The following is a 26,848-nucleotide window of genomic DNA, read 5'->3' on the forward strand; positions in this document are numbered from 1 at the left end:
TTGACTTAATGGGCTTTAGATCAGGCTCTTAATTAATTAGACTTTCTATTTAAGAATATGGATAAATATCCAAGGTGAGTCACAGTGGTCTCGTGAATGGTCTCATGCTATTCCTGAGTGGGCATGTGACTGTGGTGCAATGACTTTCAAGCCTTCTTTAAGCGTTGCTTGTAAGGCCATGAAAGTATATCTTTTAATGCATCATCCATAGTTCTAACAAGCCTCCCTTTGTCACCTATTCAAAATGAAAAAAAATAATGGTCACCAACCATTGGTCGATGTTTCTAACCTTTACTCTGAACAATAGGTATGAGGAGACACTTACTTGTTTGCCGTCCACACTAAACTGAATGAATCTTTTATAGAGATCACCATTTTTTTCTGAAGTCACATCCACTAATGTTCTTGCAGGAATGCCAAGGTCAATGGCTCCTTGAATATTATGAGTTATCAGGGCATCCAGCTCTTGTTTGTCCTGTTAGCAATTTAACACACACACAGGTTTAAAATATGATATTCTTCTCAGTGTGTGTAAAAGAGCCCAGCCCTTGTCGTTTATACACAGCTCAAAGGACAACCCAGTGAGTCTAGGGCCTTGGCTACACTTACCCGCTAGTTCGACGGCTGGAAATCGAACTTCTGGGTTCGACTTATCGCGTCTAGTCTGGACGCGATAAGTCGAACCCGGAAGTGCTCGCCGTCGACTGCGGTACTCCAGCTCGGCGAGAGGAGTACCGCGGAGTCGACGGGGGAGCCTGCCTGCCGAGTGTGGACCAAGGTAAGTTTGAACTAAGGTACTTCGACTTCAGCTACGTTATTCACGTAGCTGAAGTTGCGTACCTTAGTTCGAATTAGGGGGGTAGTGTAGACCAAGCCTAAGTCTTCTCACACTCTGGTGTAAATTAGAAATAATTGTATTGAAGTTAATAGCGTTACACTATTTGTACTCTTCTATCTAGCAATATCTGAGCACAAGAAAAGCTATAACCGCCATAATTTTATTGTGTCATTGAAGAAAGAAATAGAAGATGATTGAACTAGCCACTGCCCTTTCAAGTTGCACTGTAAAACAGAGTTCACTTTATTAATCAGAAACCTTTTATTTCTTCTATTATGTGCACTGCTATAGACTTTTAGGACTATTAAATGGTATTATAGTAGGAGGAGATATATTGCATCTAGTCTAATGTTAGCTTCTGTATCATTGTATTGTGCATGGTATTTACTGTCCAAATATAATAAAAGCCATAATAGTACAATATAAAAACAAACAAATCTTCAAGGAACATAAACAAGTAATTATGAAACTTGAGGTGAGCTGTATTATATTATTCGTAGCATTTGACTTACTGTACATTATAACAGCCAACTGTTCAATTACCTAAATCACATGCTGGACTTTAATGTTGCCTCAAACTATATATTTGTCCATTACTTAACAATTGTTAAAAGACAAAATTGCAGTTTCCCTACCTGTTTTTCCTAGTAATAAAATAGCAGTTTGCAAGTATGAGTCACACTTCTCCTCACACTCATTTCAATAATCAGCATGATACTTACGTTAGTGGCTTTTAGTATAAGAAGGCCCTGTAATGTACTTTCATCGACAATTATTAATATTTGTGAATCTAGGTTCATTCTATCTATCAGGATGTAGCCTGAGCCATCAATTTTTATTGGTGTTCCAAGCTCCTGCAATAAATAAAATAAACAATCCGCTTGAAAATGACTTGCTGTACCATCTTTTATATTTATGTAACTTTTTCCCCCTTTAATAAGTGGACCATGTGGCATCTGGCTGGAAGACTAGTAAATCAGACAGCATGATTGTATAGTGCATGGTAAATATCAGAAACCTTTTATAAACAGTAAAGAGAGTGTATACATTGCTTCTTCCTCTTGCCTATTTTAAAATGTTTGCTTATATTTTAATATGTGGCATAGCATAAATAGGGCATAAGATAATGTGGAAGCCTTTCTTGACTACTCTATGTCAGATTCAGTGATGTGACATAATGCAGTCATATATTCAGTGAAGCCAAGTTTATGGCTGCTTTGCATGGCAGTGATGCAAAGCGGCCAGAGTGTCCTGGTAAATCTGGCCCCATTCAGTGATAACATATTTCCAAAACTTTCCACCTTCACCTCTTCTCCTTTTTGTTCCATCTCCTACCTACCTGGAAGCACTGTGGTCTATGGGATCTAGGCTCCTGGTACAAAAATGTAGCATTGCAATAGGATTTTCCGTAAAGGACTATGCTGTCTATCACTTAGCTTAGCTGCCATTTTTACTAGGAGTCTGATTCTCTTGACTCATAGCTCACGGGTATAAATGTATCAACATCGTGCAGGACAGTAAGGTGCTGCCAAGTCTGGAGTGGCAGTGTTTTGCATTCACTTCACACAGGTGTATATGGCTAACAAAGTGTCGGGGCAACGAAGAGTCAGGCCTGTGGGGTTTTTAGAGGTGGACATTTCTCTTCTCTCCCCTACCCCTTCCCCCCCTCCCTCATTTCTTCTGCCCAGGAGAGGTGTCAGCTTGCTCCTGAGCTCCCTTTTTTGTGAGCAATCCTACCTGAAGAGATGGGGGGGGGGGTCTTTGTCACTGCAGCTGCATAGTACAAAAATCCTCATTCCATTTTCATTTTGTACATGGTGGGTGGAATTCACCATCTATAACCAGTGGGTGGTGGTCACCAATGCAGCAGGTACCACTGATAAGGGCACGGATAGCTATGTAGTGGACAGACATACCCGTGTGGATGGCAAAGCTTGGTTCCTTGCCAGCTTCACATTGCCCTTTTGATGTAGGATGGTTTAGAAATAGGCCAGGGGTGAGGCAAGGTCATTGCAGTTACTGACTGCAATTACATGGATCCTGTGACCACAAACTCCAAAATTAGGACCTATGCAGAGTTGTAACTTCCACTGAAGGCCAAGGGTTGGAATAGGGGCAGCAGACATGCTACGGAGCTGCACCCATGGGTTATGGGGGTTGATTCTATCCCCTCCGATCCCCTGCTTAGTTCCCTAAACAGAGTCTATTTGCTTTGACTACAAGTAATGCAGTGGGGTAAATGTCACCCAATGTGAAGAGCCTATTTGTACTATGGGCTTAATTTTGCGTTTGTTTAATTAATAGAAAAATTTCCACTGAGTTTAATAGTGCAGGATTAGGCCCCATATTTGCTAGTAGTTGCACAGATTTCCTTCATATGAAGTTGACTGAAATCAGAGCTGATATTGTTCTTTAAGTTATTCCGCTTTTAAAAACTATTCCAAAGCAATAGACGTTCTCCAAATGAAAAGGTGCTGCATAATTACTAGGACCACTAAGCCCAGGGTAGGGTCCACAACTGCACAATTATACAGGGTACTAAAAAAGAATATTTATGTATATACAGGGAGGGAACTTTCCACTTTGGAGAGAAAAATGTTATAGTGCTGCTTAGACATCCTTACATGATGATAAACTGTTGTGGAGAAGTTATAATTTTTTAGGGCTAAATATCTGCTCATGTTCATTTGCTCCAAGTAATGGCCGCACTTGTGAAGGTTCACAGAAGGACAGTCCCTCAAGCAATGATTACTTACAAAATAAATGGAAACCTATTGCATTTATTGACTAATAAGCTAAAGCTGAGAATAGCAGGACAGGGCCCAGACACAGTATATGACTGCAATAAATCTTGACAGATTTAGGGTTTTACCTGTGAATGACACAGATGAAGAATTCTCACAAAAAATAAAATACAAATGAATTAACTGGCTAATACTACTGGGATATTTGCTTCCTGATTCTTTTCTGCTGTGACAGTCACAGCACCCTTGTTTTATCATCCTGCCAGAAACACATCAGCTTAGAAACATAGTACTGGTTGTGATATGTGAGACACTACAATATTTTCATGTACTCAGATATGGAAGTAACTAGAGGTGTTTGAAATTTTTTCAGCAAAAGAAATTTTTTGTTGAAAAAATGGCCTATTAAAAAAAAATCAAACTTCTTTGCTCTCCCCCAAACACCTCTCCTTGAATTTTCAGATTTTCCTCCCTGCGTCCCCCAAAACTTCCTTTTTTTCCAGTGGAAAAAAGGAAAAACTGAAAATTTCAATTTCCAGAAACTTTGCTATAATTTCCAACCCCACTCCATCCCCCAAAACAAAATATTTTTGAAAACTTTCAAACAAACTGAAGTGGATATGGAGTTGCTATGTAATAATCTAAGAATACTGATCTATAATAATTTTATGAATACTGTGTGTGACCTGGCCAGTGAGGCAAATTAACTGTATAACTATATGGGCTTCTTAAACTTTCCTATATGAATATATTAACCTAGGTTAATAGGGGGTGGTTGGAAAATCAAGCAGGAAAGAAACACAATGGATCTAGACATACAACTTCCCAACAAACACTTTGGGGGCCTATCAGACAATAGCGTACTTCCAGGCTCCAGCCAGTGCTAGGAACTAAGAGATCAATCAAAGGGCAATAAACAATTTAAAAATTACCTGTTTCCTTAGAAGGGAGGTGATCAAAGAACTGGCCAAGATGTTTTCAGCATAATTTGCCCATTTGTCAAAGTTTACATGTTTTTCAGTCTTTCGACAAAGTTCCCCCCAAAACCAGGCACGATCCTGACAGGGACCTGCCTGCCAGGTTTTAAAAACTGCCTGGTTTCCTGCCAGCCCTCCATGCAGACTGCCTTGAAGTCAGGGAGAATTTTTTGTTGGTTTGTCTTAACACTGTTTCTCTCTGCTAGCTAAGTTTCTATGGACAAATAAATCATACTTGTTTTTGATGAAGCTGTCCTGAGTCACTGCCTTTCATACTAGTCACAAACTTCCAGAGAGGATTTTATAGTTGGACCCAAACATAGCTGTGCCATTTGATTAAATACAGTTCGTGAAACAGGGGGACTTGTAGCTTGTGATCCAGTCTAAAGTGAGGTGAGCTATGGGTTCTATTCTGGGAGAAATGCAGGTTGAGGCCTGTCACTTGGAAGGAGCCACGGACAGATGGGGGAGAGATCATGGTGCAGTTCAAACCGGAATCAGAACACAAACATTTTTTGGGGGGGAAATTATACATGGATTTTTTAGTTTTTCAACCAGCCCTTTAAATCACTCATTTCTAACACTACAGTATGTGGCAACTATTGGTACATATTGACTTTTCAAGTCTGTGATTTCTAAGCAAAAAGGGTTTTTTAAATCAGTCCATTAGCAATCTCAATGTTCTATAAAGATGCACGAAAATTTCCATAGTTTGAAATTATCTGATTAAAATTATATTTACATTTTGTCTCCGTAGGTGGTTTGGATATGTTTTACACAGTTTGGGGCATGCTTTTTAGCAGTGCTGAGCAACCACAACTCCAGCGAAGCCAATGTGAGTACTCAGTACTTCTGAAAATCAGCACCTGAGATGCTTTTACTGTTGTCCCTTACAAAGTAAATACCAAGGTATTTTAAAGTAAATATCCACAAACAATATGGGCCAAATTATACAAATCCATTCACTTTGGGATGTAAGACAGGGCAGAATTTGGCCCTGTGCCTTATGATAGTATTGCTAGTGTTTTTGGCTGCAAGAGTGGATTATTATTTTTTATAAACTTAGAAAGGAGCATGGAGTCCCTACAGGATTCATTTTTGTTACATTAGCATCATCTACATTTCTTTATAGCAAAGTCCTGGCTCTGCTCCCACTGACATCGTTAGCTAATCCTCCACTGACTTCAATGGGAGCAGAACTGAGCCCTATGTTAGAACTAGCTGCAGCTAGCAACAAGTAAAAGCAGTTATCTTACTTCATCTTTTTATGCCAGGCAGTACCTGCATTGTTTTGCATTTGTTCTCCATAAGCATTTTCCATTGAAGTTTGTTTTCCACTTGAAGGTCCCCATTGGCTTGAAGTTCACAAGTACCTGATTTCAATTCTATGTCAATACTATATTTTAACTCTTTTTCTGCCATGATGGACAACTTGTTTTCTCCTGGTATTTCCTTCAGCTGAGGCAGTTCATGCCTGAATTCAATTTCCACTGTGACCTTTGGCTGGCACTCTGTTCTCACTTTCAGATGGGCAGGCTTGCCATCTGTTTTGAGGGTACAGAGAAGTTCTGCTTGGCAGCCATCCCTCTGAATAGATCCAATGAGCTGCGACTGAACCGGGATATTGAGATCCTATCAAGAGACAAATATCCTTTTGGATTATAAATCCACTTTGAGACTCGGATTTCCTTTTTCCCCATCAACTCATGGGCCATGAGATGGTCACATTAAAAATTTCAGAGACAAAGGCTGAAGTCTTTATAAAGCCATTTACTCAGGCAAAACTGCCACTGCGGCCATTGAAGTGGGAGTTTTGTCTGAGTAAAGACTGAAAAAGGACTTTGGGGTTTGGCCCCTAGAATTTACAACTTCTTTACAGATAGTATAAAGTCTTTAAATTACAAAAATTCAAACTTCCTAGTTCCTCAGTCTAGGAAAGTTTATTGACCATCCCTTGTTTAATTCAGACAAGAACCATTTGGAATTTTGAGAATACACTAACCTGCATAAAAACAGGTAACAAGTTTTTGCAAGTGGGATTCTATGCAACCTGATGGAAAAATGGGAAAATAATTTTGCAAAACCAGTTGAAATTCCAAAGCTACTTCTGCATGGTTTTTGTGGTTCAAAACTGACTATTTTTTTCAAAAGCTTTCAGGAAAAATATTTTAAAATTTTAATATTTTGAATTTTAGTTCTTCCTCTTTCTGTCACTGAAGGCAACACTGTGAATGGTAGCAATTTTCTGCCTTTTTTCCTTTTGACACCGCATAGCCTTTTTAAAAGAAGTTCATGTTGGAAAAATTAATGGCAAAAAAAAAGAATAATTGGAAACAACCCTCAAAAAGCCCCGGGAATCATTCTTTCTAATACATTCAGTGGGGATACAAGGGAAAAACCAAAAATTTCAAAATTTCCGGTTTCAATTAAAATAAAACTGAACTCTTTTGAAAGAATCAAAACTTTTGACAACTTCTAATGGAGCATGGCGTTCAAACCTTGCCATGGTGACAACGGGCAAAAATTTTCATCTAGTTCTGTTCTGTAGGGGGCATCTGTCAACATCAGAGATCTGTGCAGTTTCCAGTGCCTCAATCCAGTGCTGTAGTTGAAGACTGAGCTCTGCTTGCAAAGCAACACAGAGAGGCTTGAGGAACCCACCCATAGTGTACTCTAGCTAAATCCCCATTAGTCCTTACTTTATTGATCCAGAATCTCTTGTAAAAGCCTCCCAGTTTACCTGCAGAAGCTGACATTCCGTTTCGGTCTCCAATGTCCATTCAGTTTTATTCTGGGTCTGTAGATCTCCTCTAGCCTTGAGCTTGCATTCACCAGCCTGTAGCAACAAAATGCCTTCAACAGTGGATCCTTTAGCTGCAGAAAGTAGGACGGAGTTTTCGGCAGGCAGCCCTATGTCACTGAGCTGGGGGACTGAGTGCCTCAACATTCCTTGGAAAGCGTGTTTGTGTCCGCAGGAGCTATCTATTTGCACATCAGCTGTTTTGCCATCGCACTGGAGGTTTATTGTTAAGCTAATATTGCAGGTGTTCACAATGAACGAGCCCCAAGTGACTAGAGTCTGAGGTAATCCCACCTTCTGTGATAGAAGAGAAAAGTTGTGTCAAAAAAATAAGCCACATATTCTTGTAGAAGCAACTGTCCTATTAATCTGATTCTAATTGATTACAAGGCATTTCTCCTTCCTGGTCCAACAAGCCCGGGGATGGGACCATTTAAGGCAGCCTGTTCCACAGAGGAATCAGAAATGGCCTCAGGAATAAACAATACAATGAGAAAAACTCTTTAATAAATACTGGAGAGGAAAAGTAAATTTCCAAAATCCTAATCCTAGACAGAAAGGATATGGCTTTATTAGAGTCTGTCACGGAGTCCCCGGGTGATGCTCTGGAACTGCTCCTCACAAAGCCGGTCAGGACTTTGGGGAGCCTCCTCTCCCTTGGAGCAGACTGACTTCAGGGCAAGAAGCTCACACAGCTTCACCTTCCTGGGTCTGACCTTGGAGCATTCAGCATATGCCCCTCCGTGCACTTCCCACAGCGAGTCCACCCAGGCGGGCTCCTGGGGAAGCCAAAGGGTCCTGCACGCACCCCCACTTCGCAGTCAGATGTGACTCTTAGCCAGCCAGTAAAACAGAGGTTTATTCGATGACAGGAATATGGTCTAAAACAGAGGTTGTAGGTACAGAGAACAGGATCCCTCAGCCGGGTCCATTCTGGGGCCCAGCGAGCCAGACAACCCTGTCTGCACTCACCCCCCATCCCCAGCCAGCTCCAAATTGAAAGCCCCTCCCGCCCCTCCTTTCTGGCCTTTGTCTCTTTCCCGGGCCAGGAGGTCACCTGATCTCTTTGTTCACCTTTAGTTATTCCCTTGCAGGGGGGAAGGGCCCCAGCCATTTGTTGCCAGGATACAGAGTGTCGGCCATTTATGCACACTGGAGATTTAAGAAATGCATAGGGGAAACTGAGGTACCCACACAGTATTCAGAGGAAACATTAAGAACAGTCCCACTTCGTCACAGAGTCTAGGAGGAAGGAGTTCTTTTAATTACAAAGTTGGGATTAAACATTATTTTATGGCAATGACAGTAACATCTGTCACTGTATTACTCCAAGCTCTCAACTTTAAAACATCTGCCTCTGCAAACACTAACTTGCTGCTACTATAGGACACATTTGATAACCAACCTGTCTCCTCCACCTCCAGGGCAAGATTCTGCCACCCTTCCATTGAGTAGCTTCTTACTCCAGGAGTAAGAGTGGCAGAAGGTGTTAAATATGGAGGTAGTTCTCTGTGCCCACTCAGAACTTGAAACATAAAGGTTAAAACACTTTATAGAAAAGCAAATTGGATAATTACCTGAAGGGTGACACACGTATTCATCAGAGTAACTGTCCATTCTATATCTGTTTCATTGCCTGCTGGTCTCACTTCTCCATCTGCTTTGAAAGTGCACTGTCCAAGGACAATATCCAGCAGGCCCTTATACTTATCTCCTCTTACCGCTGACATCTTCAGTTGGTTCTCTTTGGCTATGCCCAGAGACTGAAGCTGAGGCAAGGAATGCTTGAAGCCAATCTCTACACTGTGCTGGAGGCCACAGGTGGCATGGAGGTGCAAGCGGATGAAGGCATCACCGGAAGAAACATGTCCAATGAAGTTGGCCGTAGAGTTGCTGGTGACCACTGACCCATTAAGTGAAACTCTTGCTGGAGTCTAAAATAGAGAAGAACTGTATTGCCAATTTTGTTGCCATGTTACACTGCATGTTGTTTTAAAATGGCTCCTTGGAGAAACAGGGCCCGATTCTGCACCACAGTGCACATCATGTAGTCATTTATATTTGTTCTAACAGGATGTAAAATGCTAGCTAGCATCAGTGTGAGTGAAGAATTCTCATCTGGTAGCATTTCATACCCACTTTGCACAGATATAAATGATTACACAAGTAGAGAATCTGGCCCAGAGTCTTTATACTGAGTTTTCCCCTCACTTTCTTCATAATACTAATAAAATCAGACTGGAGTTAGCTCTAGCAATTTGGGGAGCTTGATATGGCTAGCTGCAACCAATAGGCTGAATTCTGTCTCACACAGGGTCAGTTTCCTATTGACTTCAATGAAAATTTGCCCAGTGTTAGCGGGGATTAGATGCACATAAATTAGGTTAGAATTAAACTATATATGTCTGTTTGCTAGTGGCTAACAGAGGCTCCCACTGATGCTCATAGGGCACCTCTCCCTTTCTGATGCCAACTTTAATATCCTGTACGAATGCTTGCTGTAAGCATATTTTTAATTAAATGTTCCGAAAATGTTAGAATATAAGGAATGTCTTTCCAAAACTGTTCAAATTTTACAGGTGTCTTCCCAAGCAAACTAACAAATAGGAAAAAAAAATAGAGTTTGTACAAGAAAATTCAAACACTGAATTGCACTGGCAACACAGCTATATCATGATCGGAACAACATCAACTCTGTTCATCTTGGCTAATGTGTTCAGATGAAAAACTTTGGGCATATTTGGTTTCTGTCTCTTTGAACTTGCTGCCAACATTGAAATAACTGGTCTAAACTAATAACTGCTATATCGTTAAACAACAAATACATGATTTGTCAAACCCCAGCCCAGTTACAGTATGTCATCATGACCATTCAAAGATTCAGTAACTAAAAGGTCTCTTTCAGTTTTGCTTTTTTTTTAAAAATAGTCCTATTTCCGCAACCCTTGAATTTATGTAGCCTAAAAAACTTACATGCTGATTTGGAGGGAGAACCATAAACAGACCCCTCTATGGTTCTTTGGCTTTAACATTTAATTGCTAACCATCCCTAAGTGACCAAATGTAAAACTTCGTTTTCAGAGCGATCACATTAGGGGTGTGGATGTGTGGGGAATGGGGGTAGCTAATAGGTGAAAAGGCCAGGCAGGACACAAAATAAAAATAAATCTTTGCTAATGGATATTGCTTACTGGCATGATCATACGACTATACACCTCTATTGCAACCACATGTTGTGTCATGAACTCAGACAGTAACTTGTGTTCTGATGGCTCCACGGTGCATGTAAAGGCAATGTACTGTCATTTTGCAAATTTTCATTGCTGTTGAGAAAGACAACAGAATGAAAGGACTGAATGCCTTTGTGTGATTGAGACCAGTGCTGGAACATCAGGCATTCTTTCAGCACAGTCGTTAGCATCTGATCAGTTTCAGTGTTGTATAGATCCTCAGACACACTCCCTCTCTCACACCCTAATCCCTTTCCTAGTACACCAAAAGCTTCTCTCTGCTACCTTTTGTGAGATCACTGTAGCCACAGCACTATTACCAGGGAGTGATAATGTCTATGTGTTGATAAACCAACTAAGTGGTAGTGTCAATGAAAGAGAACCTTGCTTTGAATCTCCTGCCCTGCTCAGAATGGCAGAGGTTTCTTATCTGAACACCACTGCTGGAAATCCAATTACAGCACTTCACACATGCACATTTGGCTCTCTTGAGCTATTACAGTCTCTTTCTAGGATTCTATGCATCCGATGAAGTGGGATGTAGCCCACGAAAGCTTATGCTCAAATAAATTTGTTAGTCTCTAAGGTGCCACAAGTACTCCTGTTCTTTCTAGGATAGCTCTCCTTCTGTCATGTGCCTTCTCTGTGGGATGGGAAGAGGATGAAGAGCAGTGTTAGAGAACACTGAAGGGCAGTTCACACTACAATCGATTTCATTAGGTTCTTTGCTTTTTTCATAAATGTTCATGGCATAAAAAGGGATGAACAGGGAATTTGGGGTAATCCAAACAATGCAATGAGTCCTCTTACAGGAGGCTTAAAACGTTCTCTTTTATCATTGATCCAAGGGCCACTGCTCAGGGGAAAAATTACTGATTCTGATCCAGCTCAGAATAGAAGTTGTGAAAGATAAAAAGGGTAACAAAAACTGATATGTTTTTAAGGTTTATAATCTTGTGATTTGACAAAGACACAGACATTTTATTGGACCGATACAATCAGTAAGTTCACCAATTTGTATTTTCTCTGAGGCAGACATTCTCTTTCGCTCCCCCCCACTTTTGCTCCTAGGTCCAACTTATTCCAGGTTGGTTGCTCAATAACAGAAGAGCTTTGCTCATGTTGAAGTAGTTTTTATTCCTTTCCTCTTCTAGTTTACAGAGATGGTTGGTTTTTTGGACGTCACCCAGTAACATCAATGAGACTCTTGCTTTTGCGTGATCCCTATGTTTCATGATGCCACTGGACTTTTTTCCAGGCACAACCACTTGCACTGAGTTTTTATTTTAAATCATGCAACTTGTCTGTTGAATGATGCTCAGAAATCACCTTTGAAACTGCACCTGTCTGGTCTGTAAACCCCTTGCCCCCGCTATGGGCTTTAAAGAAGGTGTGTATGGCTGTACCAAGGATGCAAACGTATACCACTGGAATATAAATTGTGTTGATGCTTCTAACTCAGAATAAATTTCCCATCCAGCTGTGGCAAGACTGAACATTGACATGTGCATGTCCAGTTTTTGTTTAACAAGTGCTTTGACCTGCATGTCCCTGGTGCTATTAAAGCAGTGAAGATACTTGAAAGTGTGTACAAAACCTCCTGTTAACTCAGACCCATTTCTGCACCTACAACAACCTCCAATACTTACTCTATGGGAACTAGGCCTTAAAACAGTACATTGTTGGTGGCAGAGTTCTGAGAACAAAACTTGTACCTCATATAAACGGCTGGCAACCTCTCCATTGCAATGACCAGAAAGCTGATTAGTGGTAGATTCTCCATTGCAATTGACCTGCAGGCATATCAGCATAACATATTAATAAAAAATAAGAGTAAATCAGACTAAATACTGAGCAGATAGTTAAATGAGTAAGTGAAGAGATTGCTTTTTAGGAGAAAGAATAGGGAGACATAAAAATACCAGCCTAAGTTGAGAACGATAGATCTGGCTCAAATAGATAAGTAGCAGGTCCGCTCTGAGGCTAAAGCTTGTCTTTAAACTGACCCCATTGGGCTAGAACATTTACAGGAGAGAGGAGAATGTTCTCAAACAGCAGGCAAAGTTTATTTACTGAACATAGAGTGAGATCCATTCTTTAAAAAAAAAAAAAAAAATCTATTGACCACACTGTGAATTTGACTTTGCCACGGTATTGCGGTATTTCCTATGTTTAAAATGAAAATGACATAGTAAATGTAATTATCACTAGAATAAATATTAATGTGTTTAATGCCACCTGCTGTACCATGGAACACATTTTCAAGTGATATCGATTGTAAGCTCTATGGGGCAGGAACTGTGTCTGCACAGTGCCTAGCATCTTCTGGCCATTACTGCAAATCTCAATAATGAACAGTAATAACAGCTGGACCCACAAAAACCAAGCCTGCCTCATCTGTAAATCACATATTAGAACATGAGTTACTAGGCACCTGGTTACCTGATAATGATGTAAATGTGCTAATGAGTCTGCATTTTGCATTTTGGTGGGTTCAACCATTGTGTCTTGCTTTGAAAAATTAGTCCCATATGTCTTGCAGTGCTTAAAAGAACAATGGGATTTTGAATGACGTTCAGTCTTTTCATGCTGGTCTTGTTTGGGAAAAAGGTCTCCCCCTTTTGACCCACTAGCTCTCTTCTTTACAAGATTTAAACCTGAGAAACAGAGCATGAAGGGCAGTGAGATATATCACATATACCCCAGGCAAGGATTTTCCTGCTAACCTGTACCACTGGTGGGACAACATTAAGCAGTCCTCCCAGGTCATGGTGGAATGAAAGGGCAATTTCCACAGTACTGCTGGTGCTTTTCTTCTCCACTCCCACCTTGAAGTGTTCCTTCTCCATCCTGATTGTTACCCCGGCAGCTATCCTCTTGCTGAAGTTCTAACCAGAAGAGAAACCAAATTGTGAGAAAAACCAAACAGCAACAAAATAGTAGCAGCTGACAAACACGGAGAAGTTATTTCCACAGGCTCTGAAGACAATAGCCTCTGCAATGAGAGCACCGTTCAGAATCATAATCAAAGGGACACTGCACAGGCTTGCTCAGCCTGGCTTTGTCTCCAAGATGGAATCTTCATGTAAGGCTAAATCCTGCAAGGTGCAACTCCCTCAGCTCCTTTGGATCCCAATGTGAGTGGAGAGCACTCAGTACCGCGAAGAACCAGATCCCGACAGCTTGGCCGATTACAACAACGATAGTACCAGTAAGGGACTGAAAGAGCAATTGCACAGAGTCCTCTGGAGCAGGGGACTTCATGAATTTTACTAGTGTTCCTTCCCATAGTATCCGAGTTCATCTCTGACAAGAATGATCTTAGCCTGGCAACACATCTGAGTGGTAGGGAAAGTACTTTGCACCTCAGTTTCTCCATTTGTATAACAGGGGTTGGAGAGGTTGTGCTTTGCTCGCACAGAAAGTCTATGGCAATGGATTGTGATTAACCACAACACCGGAGTAGGAAATAACACAGGAGAAAAGGGAAAGCCCATGTTGATCAACAGCTTTGAAGGAAAGGGCCGTGAAGTTTAGCTCTTTAGAACAGATGTGAAAGGGAAATTGTCAAGGTTGGTTACAGCAGTGTTAGATCCATCAGTAGTGCTTTGGTTTGTGGGCACTCTCCTGACAGCAGCCTGTGTGCTGCACCATCCCTGTAGGCTCTGCCTACCTGCTTCATTTTTCTGTGCAATCAGGCTATACAAATGGACAAGATCCTACTCTTGTACAACAAGCTACTAACTTAAATCCAGAATTTAACATAGTTTATTTAGTTTAAATCCAGTCCAGATTTGAGATGATTGATGTGAAGTATGACTAAAAGCTGTGCAGAAATCTTTCTTCAATACAGCAATTCAGCACACACATGTGTAGGGCTGTACTCTGCCACCACTAAATGCAGCTACCTCTGGAGTGAAATGCAGCATTTGATTAACAGCCCACAGGAACAATCTACAATTGTTTCACATGGTTTTGCCTGAAACTGAACTAATCACTCTTCTTACCCGGGCATAAGCTTTTGTGGGTAAAAAAGAAACAAACCTCACTTCTTCAGATGCATGGAGTGAAAATTACAGATGCAGGCATTATATAATGACACATGAAGAGAAGGGAGTTACCTCTTGTGAGGAATTACCTCACAAGAACCAGTGTTGACAGGGCCAATAAGATCAGGGTGGAGGTAGTCCACTCCCAATATAGATGAGGAGGTGTCAATTCCAGGAGAGGCAAAGCTGCTTTTGTAATGAGTCAGCCATTCCCAGTCCCTGTTCAAGCCCAAATTAATGGTGTTAAATTTGCAAATGAATTTTAATTCTGTTGTTTCTCTTTGAAGTCTGTTTCTGAAGTTTTTTTGTTCAAGTATAGCCACTTTTAAATCTGTTATAGAATGTCCAGCGAGATTGAAGTGTTCGCCTACTGGCTTTTGTATGTTACCATTCCTGATGTCCTATTTGTGTCCATTTATTCTTTTACGTAGGGACTGTCCGGTTTGGCCAACGTACGTGGCAGAGGGGCATTGCTGGCACATGATGGCATATATAACATTAGTAGACATGCAGGTGAATGAGCCCTTGATGGAGTGGCTGATGTGGTTGGGTCCTCTGATGGTGTCACTAGAGTAGACATGGGGACAGAGTAGGCAACGAGGTTTGCTGCAGGGATTGGTTCCTGGGTTAGTGTTTCTGTGGTGTGGTGTGAAGTTGCTGGTGCGTATTTGCTTCAGGTTGGGGGGCTGTCTGTAAGCGAGGACTGGCCTGCCTCCCAAGGTCTGTGAGAGTAAGGGACAGTTTTCCAGGATAGCTTGTAGATTGTTGATAATGTGCTGGAGAGGTTTTAGCTGGGGGCTGTACGTGATGGCCAGTGGTGTTCTGTTATTTTCCTTGTTGGGCCTGTCCTGTAATAGGTGATTTCTGGGTACCCGTCTCGCTCTGTCAATCTGTTTCCTCACTTCCCCAGGTGGATAATGTAGTTTTAAGAATGCTTGATAAAGATCTTGTAGTCTCTGTCTGAGGGATTGGAGCAAATTCGGTTGTATCTTGTGAGGTAACTCCCTTCTCTTCATGTGTCATTATATAATGCCTGCATCTGTAATTTTCACTCCGTGCATCTGAAGAAGTGAGGTTTTGTTTTTTTTTTACCCACAAAAGCTTATGCCCGGGTAAGAAGAGTGATTAGTTCAGTTTCAGGCAAAACCATGTGAAACAATTGTAGATTGTTCCTGTGGGCTGTTAATCAAATGCTGCGTTTCACTCCAGAGGTAGCTGCATTTAGTGGTGGCAGAGTACAGCCCTACACATGTGTGTGCTGAATTGCTTTCTGAAGAAGTGGGTTTTTTACCCACGAAAGCTTATGCCCAAATAAATCTGTTAGTCTTTAAGGTGCCACCAGACTCCTTGTTGTTTTTGTGGATACAGACTAACACAGCTACCCCCCGATACTTGTCTTCTTACCTGGTAATAGCAGACACCTTCTACAGTAAAAGGGATCCCGTGTTTTTTTAGCTTTGTGATGTTGTGCTTCAAACTTGCAGTTAGTTGGGACTTAGGAGACTCTAAGGACAGTCTCTCAACTCCAAATGCAGCTGCAATCCTTTCGCTGCCACTCTGTAAGACTATAGTAACAGTGTGGTTGGCAATGACATGGTCGTACATGGCAGTGATAGTGCCAGCTATAGGAAATCCTATTGACAGATAGAGCTAAATCAGAACAAATGATACACAATACTGCAAAGAAGCATTCAAGGAATTTTCAGTACCATTGAGTGGCAATTATCTATAAAATTTTATAAACAGAGAAATTGATAGTTTCTATCACTTTTCATAATAATAGCCTAGCTTTTTCTAACATTACTATAGATCAGTGAGTTGCAGCTTCTACTATGTATTCACAATATGGACTGATGGGAATGAAACCCCCTATAGTGTTACAGATTAACAAGGGTAAATTTAAAGATATTACTTGGATTTGGAATGTATTTTTGGAAACCAAGGGATCATCTTTCCTAAATAAAGGGATGAATGATTCTTAACCAGGGGCGGCTCCAGGCACCAGCGCACCAAGCGCGTGCCTGGGGCGGCAAGCCGCGGGGGGCGGCCTGCCAGTCGCCAGGAGGGCAACAGTCAGGCTGCCTTTGGTGGCATGCCTGAGGGAGGTCCGCCGGTCCCGCGGCTTCAGCGGTGGGTACGCCGAAGGCACAGGACCAGGGGATCTCCCGCAGGCATGCTGCCGAATCCGCGTTACCAGCGGACCTCCCGCAGGCATGCCGCGGAAGGCTGCCTCACTGCCGTGCTTGGGGCGGCAAAATATATAGAGCCGCCCCTGTTCTTAACTCTCCTGTTCTGTATAGTCTTTGAGAATCTATACCTGGGGCCTTGCTGGGACATTCCAAAGAATTCTGCATGATAGGAGTATGTTGTGTGTAGCTCCACCATACTGCATTTAGAAAGTTTCAAAAAACAAAAACAAAACAACCAAACCAGACTATTCAAGAGCAGAGGGCTAGGTGCATTCAGCCGGCAGGGAGCTATCAAAACCTACATACGAGAAAAGGCTAAAACATTTGTTTTTACTCAGCAAATGGATGCTTAGAATATCTTATTCCACAAGGTGGTTCATTCAAAGACAATTGGAGTTTTACAAGAAATTATTCTAACTTGTCCTAAGGGAAAACATGTACAAAAATGATGGACATGCATTAAGCAGGGATATACATAAGCATTTAAATAACTCTAATAGGTCTTGCATCCACTCTCTTGCATTTTCTTAAGAATATCAATAAGAATGTTGCTGAAGTTAAGGAGATGGGGCAAATTTGGCCCTGGAGTGCAAGCCCACTGACTCGAGATTGTTTGGGTTTGCACCCACTTACACTGAGGTTAAATTCACCTTTACCATGTTTTGTTACACACCAATTTGATTGAAGCGTAGTTTTTTCATACCTGCATTTTTTAAAGAGCTGATGTTATGTATGAGAGTCCCAGTGATTCCTCTCTGTTCCTGATTCATGACATTGGAAACATCTACATAGAGAGCTTGCTCATCCACCTGGAAGCTGGCTAGACCCCTTTTGATCCCTTTATTGAGCTCCAGGTGTCCTTTTAACTTTGCTTCCATTGGGATTGCCTGGCTGCCGTTCTGAGTCAACGTGAAAGTGATATTGTGCAGGCTGATATTCCCAAATACATTTCTGTTTCTGAGATGCAGCCCATACAGTGCCTTGTTGATCATCACACTAATGTTACCTGTAAGGAACAGAAACAATAATTGCACAGAGCCCTTTAGGTTGGGAAATTGGCATGAGAGGAGAAAAAATAATTAGATTTGACAAACATGAACATTAACCCTTTAATTTAATATAGACAGGAATTAAATGCATTTCCATTAGCTGTAATAAATTATTTAGCTCATTCCAGTTAGGGAATCTGCTTACTGAAAGAGAGAGACAGCAATTAGTCAGCTAGTGGAAATACCTTTTGATGAGAGCACATTATCTTATAATAGTATTTCTGAGGCAATTGCTATTTGCCATAGGTTTCTTCTTAAAAAGTTGCTTGATATTTAAGAGCCAAACTGTGCTTTTCAAGGCCTGGGATTGAGTAAAATGCATCATCCAGGGAAACTTGGTGAGGGATTCTGACACAGGAAGCACACAGTGCCCCAGAGGCACATTGTACTACGCCAGTGCATGGTGTGGGATGAGACAGCCCCCATGTGTACAATCCCTCCCAGAGCTCCGCAGCACTCCTGTCAGCTACTCCTCCATTGCACTCCACAGACCCAGCCCAGAAGGGGATGGAGCTATGGGCCAGCCCCCGCCCTCCCCACACACACACTGTATTTTCTGTAGAGATGGTTGGGAAATGTTATTGCTCCCAATGAACAATGGCAATGAAGAAAAACTTGTTCATTTTCCCCAAATTTTCTTCAAAATGTTTTGGGTTTTTGTCAAAAAATGAAACCTTGAAAACCCAAAAATTTCATTTTAAGCCTGAAAGAGTTTCCAATGAAAACATGTACATTTTCAGTCAAAATAGAAACCTTTTAATGAATTTTGTTTATTGCCAATTTCCATTAAAAAAAAACCAATTTTGATCACCCAGTGGACAGCTGTTCACATCACAAGACACCATCACCATAAATACTAAATTTATACTTTCTGTTTTAGGCTGCTAGTAGGTTTTAGATGCGCCAAGACACCACAGTGTGGGATGTCTTATACTTGAATAATAATAAATCTCCTTCGGTAGCTGCATTCTTAACTATCCCCTTACAGCAAAGCACATAGTGAGGAAGCACCTTCATGAATGTTGTTCTTGCGCTTCAGAGATCCATTCAGAGAAAAGAGCTGTGGTACGACCTTCAAACCTCCAATGTTGTGTTGGACTTTCCCATTCAGGGTCAGGACAAGACCAACTTTCTGCTCCATAGCTCCCACAAAATCTAGATGAATCCTGTTCTCATTTCGCTTCAGCTCAGAAGATAATAGAAGTCTAAGAGGGAAAGGAACAAACACAAGTTGCTCGCGCACCATTATCAATAAAGATTTGTTATCAGTGTTCAATATTTAACGTCACTCTACCTCTGTTAATGTAGGGCAAAACTGACCCTCCATTTTGCACAATGGCTGTTTAGTGTATATTCTGCGCTTATGCTAGACAAGAGTAGAACATGGAAAAAAAATCCACGAAACAGGTCAGAGAACAATTTTTCCTTCACTTAGATTTTGGTGACCATAAACAAACCAGACATAAGCAAGCTTCCTTCTTATTATTTTCATTTGCTTAGAGCAGATTTCACTGCTTCTCACTAGAAAAAAGAATTCCAAAGGTTACCCTCAACAGGTCAAATTTTAAACAAGATTCAAGGCTGCTCCTATTTATTTACACTCACATTTGTGCGGGCAACAGAGCCTGTTTGGCATCCCGCTATTGGCTGATTACTCACCACACCCCTCCCCAATGCACAAGACACTCTTTGTTTATGCAAAAATGAACACACAAGCTGAAATTGTGAGCCAATGTACTCAAAGAACTTTTAAAATCTACTGTGGAATACACTTTAAAATCTTGTAAAACTAGCTACTTTTACCAACATGGTCTAGTGGATAAAGAGGAAAAGGACTTGCAGTGTCTGATTGAGAGTGCACGGGCACGTGCACATCCAGCATTGGAGCTCCCATAAGAACATATACTCGAAGTAGTCATTTCACAACATTTTTCTCCCCCGCCCCAATGAAATTTTGCACTAAATACTTGGATTTTTGTAAAAATGTAAAGCCTCTTTCAGTGGATAATTTTACATTTGAGAAGTTTGAAAAAAAACTGCTGGAGGAGTGAGAGGTGGTGCTGGTGCCAGTGCCCACTAAAACAGTGTTCCTCAACCTTTTTTGATAGCAGGGACTGTCTTGCTGCCTTCCTAAACTGTGTCAGGGAGATCTCAGTGACCGGCGCCGGTCCACAGACCAGCTGTTGAGAAACACTGCTCTAAAAGAGACATGGTCTAATGCAGAGGTGGACAACCTGTTGCTCCGGAGCCACATGCGGCTCTTCAGAAGTTAACATGTGGCTCCTTGTATAGGCACCGACTCCGGGGCTGGAGCTACAGGCGCCAACTTTCCAATGTGCTGGAGGTGCTCACTGCTCTGCCACAGGCCCTGCCCCCACTCCACCCCTTCCCACCCCTGAGCCTGCCCTCACTCCTCCCCCTCCTCCGCAGAGCCTCCTGCATGCCACGAACCAGCTGATCGCGAGGTGCGGGGAGGGAAGGGGAGGCACTGATCGTCGGGGCTGCCGGTGGGCGGGAGGCGCTGGGAGCAGGGGGGGGTGGAGCTGATGGGGGGTTGCTGATGTATTACTGTGGCTCTTTGGCAATGTACGTTGGTAAATTCTGGCTCCTTCTCAGATGCCGGTTGGCCACCCCTGGTCTAATAGATTAAATCTAGGGCTTGGAGTTAGACAAGCTAGAGTGCTAATTCCATATCTGCCCCCAATGGTCCTTCACAGAACTTTTCAGATATTGGTTAATCATGATGGCTCTCACGATCCCCTTAGTGTAACTGCTAAATATCAATTCTGCTTCATCTGACAGAGGACAAAAAATGAGAAAAACAACTGATAACATGAAGAACTAATTTATTCACAGGGAATTTTTCCTGTTCTCTCCATTATCTATGAACAATGATCTAAGAAAGCAACCAGTAGAGAGAGGGTTACAAGATTGTTTTAGTGTTTCAAAAACTTAAAAAGCAAAATACTCAAGTAGTGAGGAGAGTGCATGGAACATTGCCTTCTCAATGGCTTTCTGCACATGTCAGAATGCAAACTGCCATGCTTAAAAGAAAGAGCTCAGATTTATCTTCAGAACTCCTTTTAAAGAAGGTTACTACTATGCTGTTTTCTTTACCTTGATGGAGATACTTTGCCCATTAGCTGCAGCTGTACAGACTCTGGTCCTGTCAAAATTGCCTGATGCAGGAGAGCGCTCACTCCAATAATCCTGCTGTTCTTTCTGGTCTCCTTGCTCATATCAACCTCCAGCAGCACCAGATCCTTTCCACTGGAATGAAGGTAAAGTGATCCATTGAGACTGTTCTCACCATAACTCTTAACAGCTGCATGGGCCTACACACAGGGGAAAAGGAGAACAAGACATCTGCTGCATTAGGAAACTCAGATGACACATGACAAAACAGTGTGGTGTCACATTCAGCAACCCTACTGCTGAGAGCAATGTACAGGACGAGGGTCTCAGAAATCCCTGGTTAAAATCTGACAAACAGTACTAAAAGAAAGGCTGGAGTGATTTCCCTGTCTCTGATGAAGTCATCCTCTCTGGACACTGCTAAATCATTATCCGTGAAGCTCAGAAAAAAATACTTCAGAGCAACAATTGGTTTTGCCTTTGGCATTTACTGAATAGATATTTTCAATACAGTTTCCCACTGAAGGATAGTACAAGATCTTCATCAACACAACAATTTCAAGTTACACAAGCTGGACACTGGGCTAGACCACCAGTTCACTCAGGACATTTTTGAGGAACCAAATATAAATACCTCCAGTGAGGTGCTATCACTTATTCCTTGGTTATGTGAAAGCATTTTTGCTTAAATGGGGAAATGAATAGATTCCCTAACCACTCACTCCACTGTTTTAGTCATATAATCCTGGTATGAGGGATTTATTACAGGCTAGAGGGGAGCTCCAGATCAAAATATTGGTAGTATTTCATTGGCAACAGTGAATGTAAATGACAGAAGTTAGAAGGAAGAGACCTGTTGGATCACTTAGTCCATTCCCCTGTCAGAACAGATAAGGGTACTAGAGGAGGTAGGAGAGAATGATTTAATAAGAGACTACATATGATCTTAGCCATGTCAAAGCTTTACATACTTACGTGAACTTATTGTACATCTGCTTGCAATTAGAATGAAGCATTGTTTTTTTTTAAAAGAAAAGTCCGCTTCCCCCGTGTTTTAGGGAGTTTGACTTCATTATTGTATTTGTATGATATGATACTACCATATTTATTGCTTTAAGGAAAAACTTTTTCTGTGCAAGGCAGGAGGGCCTTTTGGCAAGATAAGCACATGCACTGCTTTGGAACTGCCATATGGCCCTACAGTGACTAATCAGACCAGATGCAAGTGATTGGCCATATCTCACTCTGTTTGGAACATGTAATAGGAGGAGGAGAAAATACCATTCTCAATTGTGGTGATTAAAACTGGCTTTCCTGAGCAATCACCAGTGAGGGCCTCCCCTTTCCATTGTGTATCACTCCTCAAAGACCCTGTGCTGTAGCCAACCATGCCAAGCTAAGTTGCACCCAGATCCTTCCGCAGCCTGTTCACCAGGGCCGGCTCCAGGCACCAGCTTCCCAAGCAGGTGCTTGGGGCGGCCGCTCCGAAGAGGGGCAGCAGGTCCAGGTATTCGGCGGCAATTTGGCGGACGGTCCCTCACTCCGCCTGGGAGTGAAGGACCTCCCGCCGAATTGCCGCCGCAGATCGCGATCGCGGCTTTTTTGTTTTGTTTTGGCTGCTTGGGGCGGCCAAAACCCTGGAGCCGGCCGTGCTGTTCACACTGCTCTGTCAAGCAGCAGTAACTCCAGAGCAAACTGAAACATATCCCCCCTATGGAGCCTGAGCTCTCCCAGCTCCTGGTAGTATGGGAGAGGGAGACAAAGGCTAGAATTTGTGGCCTCAGCTCAGATGGTCAAAATACGGTTACTAAACTGCACAACCAATCTTAATACAGATTAAGTGGGGTGTGGGCTACTGATTCAAATGTCCTGGCTATGGAGTGATTGATACTGTACATTCTACAGCTGACTCCAGTGACTAAGTTACCACCACATGGGTTTTGTGTTTGGTTTGCTGAACTTATAATAAAACTGAAAATAGTCAACGAGGGAGAATGAAAAGAGATAAAGAGAAAACATACCCCAATTAAAATTTCAGTTAAAATTAGTTTGTACCTGAAAGCTTTGGGGGAATTTTGACTGATATGGATGAGTAAACCGGGAAGAAAATCCAAAGTGAGTATTTGATCCATTTAGTTGAGCAATGAACTGTTGGCACAAGAGAAGTTACACAGCTGAAATGAAGAATTATGGTGAAATTCCAGCATAATTTAACTTGAGTTCCATGATCATTTACTCCAAAGCTTTCTGAATTTTAGCCAAATCCTGCTCTCCTGTGCATGTGTACGGATACACACACACACACACACACACGCACTTTTCAATACCTATTTAGGGTTATGTCTACACTGCAGAGTTAAATCAAGCTTTTACTCTGAGAGTCCCTGTAATTCCCTTCCCATCCACATGAAAACCCTTCTCACTTAAGTTTGATGCGTTTACCCCCAGCCAGGTCAGCTAATATGGGTTTTAGGCTAGAGCTCGGATGCTGATTTCACTTGGACACAGTAAATTGGGTAAAGCTTGCAGAGTTGCTGCTCCCACCTGGGCTAGGTTAACCCAGGTGCTGATCACCTGAATACACTCTGCAGTGAAGACATTCACTTAGGGTGAGGAAACCTCCCAGCCCAGGTCAAGAGACTCGGGCTAGCAAGGCTTGCACTAACACTCTAAAAATGACTGTGTAGACAGCATTTTGAAGATGCGTCTCAGGCTTGAGCTCAGGCTCTGAAGAGCTTTGTGTGGCTCAAAAGCTTGTCTCTCTCGCCAACTGAAGTTGGTCCAATAAAAGACATTACCTCACGCACCTTGTCTCACTAATATCTGGGACCGGCACGTCTAGAACTACACTTTTCTTAACATGGGTCCATCTCCTAGTTCTGAGAAAAATATCCACCTTCCTGGCATTGATACTTTCAACTAGCAAATCTTTTCTGGGAGCATTTTATGTTTAGTGTGTTGCTAAACACTTGGAAGGTTCTGGAGTTTAAGCATCAGAGGTATTTTATTTGAGGATAAATTCCTCATAGCAAGTGACATTCTGTAAACTTTCCAAAGTTTGCGATCTCTGAAATAAAAACAAATTCCAACTGTGCACAGCAGTCAAGCCACAATCTAACCACAGAAACCTAGCTAGGTGCTCTGGGTTTCTCCATCTCCACAACAAGACTCATCTGACTCCCCATGAACTGCATGGCCTTCTGAATGTTGTGCTCCCCTCCCTGAATGCTGTTCCCCAGGAATTTATTGTACAAAGTTAAACCAGGCCATATAAACTTTTCAGACAGTTAAATTCACTCCTATGGAAAGAGCCAATACAAGACCTTGAGGTCATGAGCAACACACTGGTTTTATGCTCACCCTTCACAGGAGTGAATTAATAAGCAGGTGCATCACAATAACTCCAGTTCATACAATGGAACAACAATAAATAGGAACCTGACCTGTGAAGAATCATTTCTGTTGATGGTGGCTTTTATATTCACACCATAGTCAAAGACTTCCAGTTTGGTTTGCGCAGAAAAGAGTTCTCCATTCAGGGCCAGTGCTTGTGGAAACTTGAGCTGTTCAAGTAAAACACAATTTGTGCATAATGACTGTTTTTATAAAAGTTAACTTTCATCATTTCTATCCATACGTTTACTGCAAAGTAAGTGTGTGTGTGTGTGTATATATGTGTGTGTGTGTGTGTGTAGACAAAACTTTTACTCAATACATACAATGACCCCTTCCCTGGTTGAAAAAAACCTCCTAAATATTACAATTAAAAAAAACAAATGATCAGTATATTTTAGCTCCCCCAGTCAGATTCTTAATTACTATTATTAATTATCTGTATTGTGGTAGCACCTAGGAGCCTCAGTCATGGACCAGAATCCCATGGTGCTATATCCTGTGTAAACACAGAAAAAAATGAATATTAACTAGAACTCTCCAAACCAAAAGAATGTTAAAGAAAAACAATGGAATGTACATTGAGAGATTACTGAATAGCAGAAGGGAAGAGACACAAAGAAAGGGGAAACTGTATCTTGGTTGGGAGGAAATAATTGTTCTTAGTAAGTACGGAAGGTGTCAGTATCAGTGCAAATACCTGGAACGAGTGAGTCATGTCCATGTTTAAGAGATGTCTGAAATGCGTCTCACTGGATTTGTTCTGGTACTTGCCCAGAAGCCTGACGGCATCTTTCTTATTGACTTTCAGAATAGCTTCAATCTCATGCTTTGCCTGTGTGTTGAGATTTGAGTTGTTAGAATTAGCAAATCAAGCAGAATATTAGCCCGACTTATTATGAAATGTGAGCGATATCCCGTTAGTAGGGAGCTGTTGCATTATGACTCTGAAGAAACTTGCTGAGCAGCATAAGAAAAGTAAACTAATTTTGGTAATAAAGGTGAAATGACTTGCCCAAGGCCAGGATTTGAACTTACAACCTCCTGCTTCCCAATGCAAATTCTTAATAATAAATAATAATGCTTAACATTAATTTACTCAGAATATACCTGTTCCTCTAACACGGAGGAGACGCCTCCCACACAGTGGCGTAGCTAGGGGGGGAGCAGGGGGAGCGGCCGCTCCCCCACTGAGCACATTCCACAAAAGTGGTGCCTTTTTAATTTTTACACTCACACGGGGATGACGTTACGGGCTGAGATCTTGTGTTCTGGAAGCGCCTCCTTGCTCGCGGCTGTCAGCTCGCAGTGCAGCGGGCGCGCCTGTCCCTTTAAACCGGGCGGAAGAGGGCGTTCCCATGGTGCCTAGCGGTGGGCGGCTTGGATTGAAAATCCTAGTGGCCGGCAGCGAGAGCGGGGCGAGGTCAGCGCAGGGCTGGAACTGCGCGGGGAGCAGGGCAGGGTTCGGGAGCCATGGGCAGGGGCAGGATCACGAGCGCGGTGGCCGGGAAGGGGACGAAGCTGCCGGGCGCGGCGGAGCCCAGGAAGGCTGCTAGGGCTGGGGCACTCACCGACAGCAGCGCGGGAAGTGGAGCAATGTGGCCCCAGCCTGCTCCACTCCGCCAGCTCCCAGCCGCGGTGCTCCGCTTCCCGCCACTGGTGAGTGCGGGGAGGTTGGGGAAAGGATGCCCCCCTGCACTCACCGGCGGCGGGAAGCGGAGCAACGCGGCCCCAGTCTGTTCCGCTTCCCTTGCCCCTGCCCCTACCCCAGCCGTGTTGCTGGGGAAAGGTCCCCCCTCCCCTGCACTCACCGGTGGCGGGAAGCAGAGTGCCGTGGCTGGGAGTTGACGGAGTAGAGCTGGCTAGGGTCGGGCTGCTCTACTTCTGCCGCTGCTGGTGAGTGCATGGGGGGATCCCTACCCCCAAGCCTCCTCCCCTGAGCGACACGGCTGGGTCTGGGGCAAGGGAAGTGGACAGGGCCGGCTCTGACTTTTTTGCTGCCCCCCCCCCAAAAAAAACAGGGCGCAGGGCAGCTGGACCCGAAGGCAAAGCCACAAAAAAAAAAAAAAAAAAAACAACAACTCAGGGCGCAGGGCAGCCGGACCCAGAGGCAAAGCAAAAAACCCAAAAAAACCCAGGGTACAGGGCGGCTGGACCCGGAAGCAAAACAAAAAAAACCCCAAACCCCAGGGTGGCCGAACCTGGAGGCAAAGCCAAACCCCCCCCCCCCCCCGGGCATAGGGCAGCTGGACCTGGAAGCAAAGCAAAAAAATAAATAAATAGGGCAGCTGTGCCGCCCTAGGATTGGACGGAATGCCACCCCTTAAAATCTGCTGCCCCAAGCACGAGCTTGCTTGGCTGGTGCCTGGAGCCGGCCCTGGAAGCAGAGCAGGCTGCTCCCCGTCTCCTGCTAATCCCCTGGGCCACTCTGGGCCTGCGGGCCC

The 26,848-nt window shown here is 42.8% G+C and overlaps 1 protein-coding gene across 1 annotated transcript in view; it reads right to left on the minus strand.

Moving 5' to 3' along the window:
- LOC101945417 (uncharacterized) overlaps positions 1–26,848 on the minus strand; it is a 185,677-nt gene that overhangs the window by 58,763 nt on the left and 100,066 nt on the right. Inside the window, exons 34-47 of the mRNA XM_042861623.2 lie at positions 25,105–25,239; positions 24,455–24,574; positions 23,067–23,159; positions 20,994–21,211; positions 18,888–19,081; positions 17,531–17,833; positions 16,043–16,272; positions 13,316–13,477; positions 12,305–12,382; positions 8,937–9,293; positions 7,300–7,656; positions 5,841–6,191; positions 1,561–1,692; positions 326–475 (exon numbers count right to left, since the gene is read on the minus strand). Of these exons, the coding sequence (XP_042717557.2) occupies positions 326–475; positions 1,561–1,692; positions 5,841–6,191; positions 7,300–7,656; positions 8,937–9,293; positions 12,305–12,382; positions 13,316–13,477; positions 16,043–16,272; positions 17,531–17,833; positions 18,888–19,081; positions 20,994–21,211; positions 23,067–23,159; positions 24,455–24,574; positions 25,105–25,239 (2,880 nt within the window). The remainder of the gene's footprint in view (positions 1–325; positions 476–1,560; positions 1,693–5,840; positions 6,192–7,299; positions 7,657–8,936; positions 9,294–12,304; positions 12,383–13,315; positions 13,478–16,042; positions 16,273–17,530; positions 17,834–18,887; positions 19,082–20,993; positions 21,212–23,066; positions 23,160–24,454; positions 24,575–25,104; positions 25,240–26,848) is intronic.

The sequence above is a fragment of the Chrysemys picta genome, chromosome 10, assembly GCF_011386835.1.
Source record: "Chrysemys picta bellii isolate R12L10 chromosome 10, ASM1138683v2, whole genome shotgun sequence".
Lineage (NCBI taxonomy): Eukaryota > Metazoa > Chordata > Testudines > Emydidae > Chrysemys > Chrysemys picta.